Source organism: Pezoporus occidentalis, unplaced genomic scaffold (genome assembly GCF_034315485.1).
Source record: "Pezoporus occidentalis ecotype Australia unplaced genomic scaffold, CSIRO_AGI_Poc_V1 ctg78, whole genome shotgun sequence".
NCBI lineage: Eukaryota > Metazoa > Chordata > Aves > Psittaciformes > Psittacidae > Pezoporus > Pezoporus occidentalis.
In genome coordinates, this window is record NW_026916137.1 from 2,161,938 (window position 1) to 2,172,983 (window position 11,046).

At 42.7% G+C, this 11,046-nt stretch overlaps 1 protein-coding gene across 1 annotated transcript; it reads left to right on the forward strand.

Annotated features, from left to right (window-relative positions):
- The first annotated feature begins 467 nt into the window (after window positions 1–467).
- RASD2 (RASD family member 2) lies at window positions 468–8,202 on the forward strand. The gene is made up of 3 exons (XM_062602616.1): window positions 468–1,213; window positions 5,235–5,514; window positions 7,019–8,202. The coding sequence occupies exons 2-3, from the start codon at window positions 5,244–5,246 to the stop codon at window positions 7,546–7,548; spliced, it is 801 nt and encodes a 266-aa protein (XP_062458600.1). The 5' UTR covers window positions 468–1,213; window positions 5,235–5,243; the 3' UTR covers window positions 7,549–8,202.
- The last annotated feature ends 2,844 nt before the right edge of the window (window positions 8,203–11,046 follow it).

The window sequence follows — 11,046 nt, forward strand, 5'->3', positions numbered from 1 at the left end:
TTATTTAAATATTAATGTAAGAACAGCAGTTACACATTATTCTTATTTCTTAATGAAACCAACCATCAATCCTAACGTATTGTCTTCAAGGCTGAGGGATCAGGAGAAAGTATTCCATATGGCAAAAGTATTACAGGAATTATGGACAGAAAGCCCCTACTTGGGAAATGAGTCAGTCTGCTTCTGTCTAGCAGAAAAGATCGGCACAGAAGTAGAGTGCTTTTAGGAACAGCTTATGAGTTTACAGCTTGCAAAGTAAATGAAGTCTCTGTGTCTCTCGTCCACATACACTAACTCAGTTCCCACATACGCATACATACAGGTCTCTGGTGGAAAGACGGGAATGTGCAGTCTGCAGTGCATAAGAACTTTCTGTTTAGAGAAGAAAAGAAAAGATTTTTTTCAATAGGCACAAAATCCCACCCCCTCAGCACCCCTCCTTCCCCTGTGTCTGACACTGACTTCAAGGGAGGAGTTGAGCCAATTATCTGTGAGTCCTCCAGAAGGAAAATCTGCAATTTGCCAGTAGTTGTGAGAGCGAGAGAGAGAAAGGCAGGGAGGGAAGCAGAAAGACTTAATTGGTGAATGTAAAGAAAAGCCCCTTCTGTCTTCAAAACAGAATATTTTAAAGCAAATTTCGGACCAGAAGTAAAGAAGCTCGGGGGAAGGTGTGCCAGGCAAGACCTGGGTAAGTGTAGGTTCACCACAGACAGCTTCCATGCCCCCACTGATTTTTGCCCATAGGGTCTGAGGTGGCATAGAAGCAGGGTGGGCCAGCCAGATGCACCCACGACCCTGCTCAACTAGGTGACGCTCCAGAGATCCCCTCCCCACAGCACAGCCCACGAAGCACAACTTGCAAGAAAAGCCAGTGGGAGTGGAAGAGATTCTGCCTCTCCTTCTCTTGAACTGAGGCTGCGAGAAGAGCTCATCTCACAAAAGGGAAAGCTACCACTGGTTCTGAGACTCTTCTTCAGCCCTTGTCAGTCATCCGATCCAGTACCTGTCATCCATGGGGGAAACTGCCCTGGAGCCCTGCAGTCCTTCCAAATCCTGCTAAGTTCCTGGGAAACACTGGTGAAGAACTGAGCCCAGAGCAAGCAACGTGGGATCCACAGAACAACAGCCTCTTACAGCAGCAGCCACCTCTGATTAAAATTATCAGCTTCACCAGACTGTACCAAGACCCAGGACTGCTCCTCCAAGGAGAGAGGTAAGAAAGCAGCATGGAGTTTGGGATAAAAGCAGGAAACAAACATCCCACAGGAGTGATTCCGTTGTGTATGAAGATTACAGGGACGTTAGTAGTGATTAACAACTGTTGGGTCTGTTATGTATGATTCAGTCTGTGTCTGCCTATGTCTTTTTTAGCTGGGTGCACTGAATTACACTGGGATAGCAAACAGAGACACAAACAGTAGCTGAGGACCGAGGAGTGCAAGTGAGGTAGTTCAGAAGTCTGTGCAAGGGTGGGGTGTGCTGGGGAGCATACCCGTGATGGGAGGATTGAAAATGAAGGTGTAAAACCTCTGGGCAGGTTGAATGAAGAATGTCTTCCTTAGATATCTCTGCAGGTGCTCAGGATCAAATCTGTCAGCAACTCACTGGAATCAGACAAGCGCTCCTCGGAGCATACAAAAGCAGATTCACTGTTATTAAATCTGATGTCTGCTAATGAAACAAGCAGTGGTGGTTAGCAGGTAGAAGATGACATAGGGAGTCGAAAGAAATAGGATTTAATGTTGATTTGGGGCAGCTTTTTTCAGCTCTCCCTAGGTGTATGAGTGTTTTCCTTTATTAAGTGGAGATAACATTGTCTACATTTCTATGACATTTTGGAATCTCTATGCTGCAACAATATACAATACTAATGCAAAGTTTCTAGTATCAAGCCAGTGCATAAAGCAGAAGGTACCACTGGGAATTAATCTATGCTTAAGCATTTAATAAACTGGAAGGAAAAGAAGTAGATTAAAGCCAGCTTGATGTTGTTTGTCTCCTCATTCTCTTCTGATTGATTTCGCTTTACTTAGTATATGAACATGTGGTCTCTGTTTCCTTTCTTCTGCCTTTAATCTTTTTCAATGTATGCATCCCTGTGCTCCCCCCACTCACCCCTGGGTGTGAAGGCTGAAGTTTCATTCCTTTTCTGAGGAGGAAAGCAGGCAGATTATATTGAACTGGAGAGAAACTGGAGTAGGGGGATAAGAAGAAAGCACAAACCACAGATAAAACCTCCTGGTTCAGCAGCACACTCTGAGTCAGATTTGCAGCAGAGGTGACGAGATGAGTAGCAACTCCATGAATCAAAGTGCTGAAAAGCATCTTTTGACTATGTGTGAAATGAAACACAGTCAGGAAAGCACAACAGTCCCCTTGAATGAATGCCTTGAGAGATGGAACAAGGACAGCATAAAGTGACTATTTAATACCTTAAAGTCTGCATGTTCTTCTACCCCTCCTTCGCTTTCATCATTGGGGCAAACCATCCTGAAATGAGCATGTCTGCACATAGGATTTTGCCTTTGATGGGGGTGGGAGGCAATGTGATTTAATGAGCAGAGATGCAAGGGTGAGGAAAGGTGGAACAGAGAAAGAATTTGAAATGCAGGGTCTCAAAGTCTGTTCACATGTCTCATTTGTTGCACATTGGGTAGTCATTCAGCTTCCTCATGCCTTAATGTTCCATGTCTACAGGTAGCTATGGTGCCAATTCCTTCTCCAAGCTGTTCAGTGTACTGTGACATTAACTGAGTTCCAAAGCAGTGGAATTAATTTCAAGGAAGTGGAGGACAGAAGTGTCTTTTGCACTAAAGGTGCAAAATTAACCCTCCAAACAGCTGCAGTGACACAGTCCACCTCCTTTGCTGTATGATGGAAGATTCTCCAATCACTAACAGCTTAGTGATTACCTGCCCATCAGCAGTATAAGTTTTAGGACTGTGGCTTGTAAAGCTGCTGGCCAGGATCAGGTCCCTCAGCATGCATGTTCTGTGCAGGACATATAAGGCATTTGCTTAAAAAGCACAACTGTGCTCACTCACAGATGCTGCCACACCAAGTTATACAAACCTGATGTTTGGCATGTGTGAACCAGCACAATCCACTTGCTACTCTGCAGCTACATTGGTCCATCCCAGACTGAAGAGCTGACTTATTTCTAAATACTGATCCTGGGCTGTAGAGAAGTTTGTAGTTTTTCCCACAAAATCTGTCTCCCTGGTTTCTCTGACAGCTAAATAAAACCTGAGAGGGTGAAAGGAAGCATCCCAAAGCAGCTCCGTCACCATTTGTCTGCCCATGAATATAGGACAGCATTGGACTGTCTACATAGGAAAGGGCGGAGATAGTGTACATGGCAGTGCTTTTTCAGAGATTGAATATAGAGTTTCTGTACGGTTGGAGATAGGTCCTGTTCTAAATAAAACACAGAGTCCAGTTCAAATACCAGATGTGCTCCTTACTGTCATTCCAACCACAGCAGTCCCAACAGTACCGTAACTCTGCACATTTGTGTCCAACCAGATTTATGTTCTCCCATTACTGTCTGCCTCTAATATCATGCTGTCCTGCCCACTGAATATAATTCAGAGTGTAAGGTACTCTGAAGAAAGCATTGCATTTTCTTCTGTGCTTTAGATAGGGCTGAATGTGCTGCTGGCAGCAAATTATAGCAATAATAATAATAAACAGTAGTGTTTTGCTGTTGCCTTGGGCTATAGCACAGCAATGATGCTGGATCAGAATTCCACACACTCCTTTATTTAGCAGCGACTGTATCTTTGCTGCTGCTTTGGCGCTTAGCACATGTTAAACAAAGTGAAAGATTCTAAGCTTTTGACTGAGATAAGTGTCAGCTAGATAAAAGCTTGGGAGATAAAATTCACTCAAGGGAAAGATAGGAATCCAGATCTGGACCCAGATATGATCTTTCAGTGTACATAAAGTACTTGAATTGTAATATTAAATAAACAACACTTAAGTTAAACAAACAGCACAGTGGGAACTTGATTATTCTTTAATAAGATCCTAGTAACCAAAATAAACTCTGTCAGAAATGTGCTTTCTTTGCTCTACACGTAGCTTTCCCCACACAGGGGTTATATTTTTCCCTTCACCCACATTTGAACTGGTACATGAAAAATGTCGGAGCAGCACTCTTTTCTTCCTAGCAAAGTTTTCTGCAGCTGAGTGCTATGTCAAAATATGAACTCCAAAGTCTCAAGACTCATTTTATTTGTCAGGGGTTGGGAATCTTGACTAGTAGCTATGTAAGATGGCTGTCCTTTATTTTTAATCCTTCTTGTACTTAGCACCCACACAGACTGTGACACCCACAACAGCTGTGTATGTATAAAGACTGAAAATCCCATGAAATCTACGTTTTTGCAGTTCCATCCATTGCCAGATATCCTGCTGAAATGCTGATAGTTTGTTATAGGGGGTTCCCACACTACCAGTCCAAACTGCATGATTAAAATCTGCTTTCTAAAAGGTCACCGAAGGCAGAGATCATTGAATTTATCCTCGGCCAGTGCTATTTTTTGGCTCAGACTCCCTGTATCAGAAATGAAGGTTGTATGGGACCAGCTAGTTAAAGTTACTGAGATGTCTAGCTTCCATTGATGTCGAGCCTGATTCTTGTTTCCGTCTGACTTTTGGTTGATCTCAGAAAACAAGTATTATCTGCAGCTCCTATTTAGGCAATCAAACAAAGCCATCAAGGCCCTGATGGCAGCTGCAGTGGATGCAGTATATTGGGAAATCTGACCTCTGTGTTTATGTATCTAAATGAGAATCAAGCTCTTCTGAAAAATCTGGCAATGTCGAAGTGACGCAGATGGTGGGAAGGAACTTGGTATCTAAGTTGAAGCACAGATGATAAAATTAGCCCTTAATGTTTAAATGAAATAGCAAATACAGTTCAAAACCATTCTATTTTCAGTGTAAAAGACTTCAATTTTATATGACTTTAAAAGAAAAGAAAAAATACACTACCAACAAAGAACCTCACTCCCTGGAAATGAGACTGAAAAAATTGAGCATTTCCAGAGAAAAGATTTCTGTATGGACCATTGATCTACTAACTACTGTGCTCCAGAGCACTGTTTGACAAGCCCGTGGTAAGGAGCTGCCCTACTTCATCCTCTGTTTAGTTTCTGGTCCTCACTGCCTTATTACATCCTCTGTTTAGTTTCTGGTCTTCCATCCAACTCCACTATTTCTTCTTTCAGGACCAAGCAATGATGAAGACTATGTCTGGTGGAAACTGCACTCTGAATGTGCCAGCTAAGAACTCATACCGCATGGTAGTGCTGGGAGCCTCCAGGGTAGGGAAAAGCTCCATTGTCTCACGCTTTCTCAATGGTCGGTTTGAGGACCAGTACACTCCCACCATTGAGGATTTCCATCGCAAAGTCTACAACATCCGGGGAGACATGTATCAGCTGGATATCCTGGACACCTCTGGGAATCACCCTTTCCCTGCTATGAGAAGGCTTTCCATCCTGACAGGTGAGAAGAAAGTGGGGAAAGTTTGCAGATGGGGAACGGTGGGTGAAAAATCATGAGGATAGACATTACCTTGAAAAACTGCAGCCTGGAGATGAGTCTTTCCTGGGAGGTAGCTAAAAGGACTTGCACTTCTCTAGAGAGATATTTCCTGGATGGGATATTCCAGGCACTATAGGGAGTGCATTAGCCACAGAGGAGAAGTCCACTGGGTGAAAGTCTGAAATTGAGATTTCCCCCAAGTTTATTTCCCTTCTACCTTCCCTTTCTGCTCCATATCTTTTTATTGTAATTAAAAAAAAATAAAATATATGGCTGAATAAAATCTTGTGGGCATACAAAGCAGCAAGGGACAAAATAAGCATGTTGATTCACAGAAAAGGATCCTAACAAAAAAAAAAAATCTCAAAGATTTATTTTTTTCCTAAAATTTCCAGTCTGATTCCTTGATTAGATATTCCAGTAAAAGGGTAGCTCTAGTTTTACCATTTCTCCTTAATCTGTGGTTAATCAAATGCATTAAAGGGAAAAAAGGGAAAATGATGGGCTCATTTTAAATGTTCTTATTGTCAAGCAGTTCCTGTTGTGATGAGCTAAGATGTATTCTTTAATTGTGAAAGTGACAGTGGAGATATATTCAGCCACAGGAAAAACAAACCCACTTTCTGGATTTGCTGTCTACCCTTCTAACTACAGAGAAACATGATGTTCAGATCTGACTAGGCTAGTGTCGGCATCCAGTGAGGTCCTAGGGCCACTTTCTGGGATGCAGATGTGAGCTCTTGTCCATGAAAGCTCTCTTAGCATGTTCCACATGAATGTCATGCAAAAGGCAATGATTTACATTACTTTATATTTGCAAAAGGAATTGTAAGTCAGGAAATGTCAAAAAGGAAATGCCAGGGGATCTGTGTAATTAATGTTTTTTTTTATTTTTTTTTTTCCATGGTCTGTTTCTCTGGAGCAAATGAAATGACAGCAGAGCACTGCACTTTGGAAAACCTCTTATTCCTGACTTAGGTGTTCAGAACTGACTAGGTGTAAATCTTCAGTTCGGGTGTTGCTCCATGTATTGTACAATCAAAAGGGCAAGGCTGAGTGGCTATTAACTCTCCACTCATCCCGGTGTCAGAACAGGCTGTATTTTATGCAGAGATACAGATAAAAGGAAGAAAGAAAAGCAACGCAACAGAGCTGAGATAGAAACATGTTTACAAAAGAGATTAAAATGGGAAATAAATTGCAAGTCCAGTGTGAGGTAGGAACACAAACAGATATGGATGAAGGAGCGTCATAGCCAAAAGTCTTTTCCATAGTACTACAGGAAGGTGTGAGGAGTTGAATTAGGAGAACTGGAATTAAAGTACAGCTGAGTGAATAGATTTAAAAGGACTAAACGAAAAATATGGGGAGGAGATGGCAAAGAAACCTACTGCTTTTTTAAAATTAGCTTTTCTTACATGTGCTGCAAGCAACAAGCCTTTACAGTATCTTTTTGTAATTGCAGGGGATGTTTTCATCCTGGTATTCAGCCTGGACAACAGAGAATCCTTTGATGAGGTCAAGAGGCTCCAGAAACAGATCCTTGAGGTCAAATCCTGCCTGAAGAACAAGACCAAGGAATCAGCTGACCTCCCCATGGTGATCTGTGGCAACAAAAGTGACCACAGTGAAATCTTCCGCAAGGTACGTTCAGACGAAGGGGAGAACCTCGTCTCCAGCGATGAAAACTGTGCTTATTTCGAAGTTTCAGCCAAGAAGAACACCAATGTGGATGAGATGTTCTATGTCCTCTTCAGCATGGCCAAGCTACCTCATGAGATGAGCCCTTCCCTCCACAGGAAAATCTCCATCCAGTATGGTGACCCCTTCCAAACAAAACCCTTTCGCATGCGCCGAGTCAAGGACATGGACGCCTATGGTATGATCTCTCCCTTTGCTCGCCGGCCAAGTGTCAACAGTGACCTGAAGTACATCAAATCGAAAGTTCTCAGGGAAGGTCAGTCCAGGGAGAGGGAGAAATGCACAATCCAGTGAAGGGAGCTTGCACTTTTGTCCGAAGTCATCATCCACATGTAGTGCCTTAAAGAAAAAAGATCTGTGGAAGCACAGAATGGGCTTATGGGGTTCAAGAGAACCCAACATGGAGAAAGGATAACTTTCTGTGGATTCTGCTGAGTCATGAATGTAAATAACATTGTTCTTGTAAATGACTGGGAAAAATCACAGGCCTGAAATATGAGTCCATTCCCCCGTCCGTAACGTAGTTCCTCGTCATTCCCTGCTTTGTTTAAAGAATAGACCTGAGAAGTATAGACATTTGAACTTCATCCTTAGAAAGAAAGTAGGTAAAAAATGCACAGAAGGCATTAAGTTATCCAGCATGCAGCTCTTGCTAAGAGAGAGGAGGTTATAGGTGTGTGTGTGTGCGTGTACATATCCTTGTGTGCCTGTATGTATGTGTGCATGCATGTGTGGAGCACTCCTTTAAAAAAATGGGACTATCATTTCAAAGGGCAGCAGTCTTAACTGGGGTTTCCCAGATTGGGAGTGGACTCTATATACGGATGCACGACTAACTGATTTCCGAAAAGACCTGCATTAAGAAGATCTTGATTTTATGTTTGCTGGAACAGTTATCGTTTGATGTTGATATGAATGTTGTTTTGTATTACAGATTTTATTTGCTTGCTTTGCTGTTTTGGTTTTTTTTTTATTGTCTCAGGGTAGGTTCTTAGCAAAATCTGATGTCAAGTGTGTTTGACATCAAAACAGTGTCTACTTTCTAGCAGTGAAAGGTCATCTGTAAAATCAATGTATGTGCATTGATTGAAAGTGAAATTGTTCTGCAAAAAGCCAATACATTAGACTGCTTTGCAAGCCTGGTGTGATACTGTCTCTCAAAACCACACTGCTTTGAATAATGTAGTATAAATGCCACCTTTTGCCTTGCTAGCAACCAGAGCAATGGTTCCATCCTCTGCCTGTATGAGCTGAGACTTACCAGATTCATATGTAGGCTTAGACCACTTCAGAGGCAGGGCTGGATTTTCCTTCAAATTTAAGAACTGAACAGTTGTAGAGCCATCTCCATCGTATTTCTTCCGTTAACATGCTTCTAGTAATTTTGTTCATGGTTTTGCCTGTTGTCTGATAAAAGTTGCCTTGCTGGAAACCTTTGCACTGTAGAAGGCCTTCAGAACAGAAAATCTCTGCTGGCAGTTCAAACAAGGCTGATGTGTCTGGCCATGGCCAGATAAATCTGGGGCTGTCCATTCACTTCTTCCCTTTCTCAACCCAGTCCAGGCTTCTTTGTCCTCAGCTTTCTTCCTGTTCTGCTTCTGGCTTTGTGGTTCGATGTGCTCCTGTATGCCCTCAAAGCCCAATAGATTCTCTCAGATGTGAGCTTTCCACTCTCACTGACTGGAATGAGACGTGTGCACACATAACTGTAGGCAAAGCATCGCCCCAAGACTGCACACAATAGAAGAGTACATACATTACATATACCTCAGAACAACCTTCAGATATCTTGTCCTTCCCTCACCCTCAAATTCTGTTCTTGGCTGTATCTGCCTTGCTGAGTCCTGGGCATAGCTGTGAGCTAGTTCATGCTATAAATTGACAGGAAACCAAGAACGATGGTTGCCTGTAAAAGTTAGCCTCTGGGACTCAAAATCCCATATTCATTTATCAGCTCCACCCTTCGCTGGTACTATATATTGACTGGTAAAATACACTCTGCCAGTTGCCAAGGCAGCACCTTTTGGATCACACACCACTCACCCCCCCCCCCCCCCCCATCAATAAATATGTACATGGTTTATGATTAAACTTGGTTTATTTATTAGCTGCGTCCTGGTCATTTTTACTTTCTTCAAGAATGATGATCAAGGTCCTATTTTTCTGTCGTGCAGGTGCAACTACGCAAGTGAGTTGTGGGATGAGGGCTTTGATGAGACTTCCAGTAAGTTCTGGAAGATCCTTTTATGTCCTCCAGACACCAGGGGCTACACATTCGTCTGTTTGGAGCAGAACTGTGTCGCTATCTATATATTTCTTTCTATGTATCTATGTATGTATATACGTACATATGTATCTATCTATTTGCACATTAGCTTATATATATAAATACCCTCACAAGCAGAAGCAGACTGTTACTTTTCCCCATGCTGCCTCTGATACAAGAGAACAACTCTGTTCTTCACGTACACAGCTGGCATACTTATTCCTGATGTGATTTAGTGTGGTCTCTGCAGAGACATCACTGTTGCTCTTAGCAGTCTCTTCACCTTACCATCTGCACCTCTCAACTTTGTGAGTCTTGGTCCCCCTAAGCATATGCCCACCTCCCTACAGACACTCCACCCAAGTGCACTAATGCTGAATGTACCGGTGATCAACCTCTGGGACTCACATGCCACAGGGACATGGTGAGGTTGAAAATGGAGTCAGAAGAGCATGGGCAGTGGGCATTGGCTGGGTTAAGGGGCTCTAGGAATCTAAATCAGAAATCCTTGCACTGTAGACCATGTGCTGCCCCTACTGAGCCTAATGTCCTCTCCTCCTGGCCTACTGGATAAAGCTGGATTTTTAAAGAGCCTTCATAATCACCCAATCTCTGTCTTTGTCTTACAACACTGACCTTATAATTATTTTCTCTACTGTCCTTCCATTTCCACAAAGACACCAGCCTTCCTCACCCTTCCACGTCCTCCCATTCCTGCCTTTTCCCCATGGATCTGAAGCTACAGGGCATGGAAAAACAACATTGCAGTGACAAGGGTGAAAGAGTAGGGGAGGCTGAAGACCAAGGAGCAGGTGCTCACAGAGATATTCTGGATCCCAGGGGAAGGCCAGTGAGCCCCAGCTTCACAGTAGTCCAGCTTGGCCTTACAATGCTCAGGGTGAGAAGCATCTGGGAAAGTATCTGGGAATGAAGGTGAAGCAGCATTACAGACACCCACAGAAACAAATGGTATTAAGCAGGTAACCTTATTAAAGTAATCCTAGTCTTCTCTCTGTATTTTGTTACTGATGGTAATTGCTTTTGAAGTTAGGCTATCATGCCCCTAAGGATATTTATTTTTTGGCTTTTATTATATCATTAAAGTCATTCTATTAATATTCATATATTATTTGGGCACTAGAAGTGCTTACAGCCCCTTAAACCAGACAGTATGTATATCAGTTGCTTATTCACAGCAGCCATTATGTTCTGTGAAAATGGCTGGGGCTGGAAAACAGAGCAAGGCTACACATCTGCACAAGGGGCATAAGATAAGGCAAGAAGAGGATAGGAAAATTGTTTCTTCCCTGCTAACTGCTGAATGTGTCTGACTGTAAGACATAAAGAAGGGCTTTAAGGGCTTTCTACTACATGCGTGCAGAAAATGTGAAACCCTGAAAGTAGTGAAGAGTAGATCTACAGCCAGGCCTTGGAGGCAACGGAATGAGAAGCAACATTTTTGAATCAGCCACCTTGGGATTCAGGGGATATGCACAGAACTTACTCTAACCCAAGAGGTCATGAAA

Coding starts and splice junctions, on each gene's coding strand:
- RASD2 (XM_062602616.1), top strand. CDS start 5,244: ATGATGAAGACTATGTCTGGTGGAAACTGCACTCTGAATGTGCCAGCT. Junction 5,515..7,018: donor AAGGCTTTCCATCCTGACAG/GTGAGAAGAAAG, acceptor TTGTAATTGCAG/GGGATGTTTTCATCCTGGTA.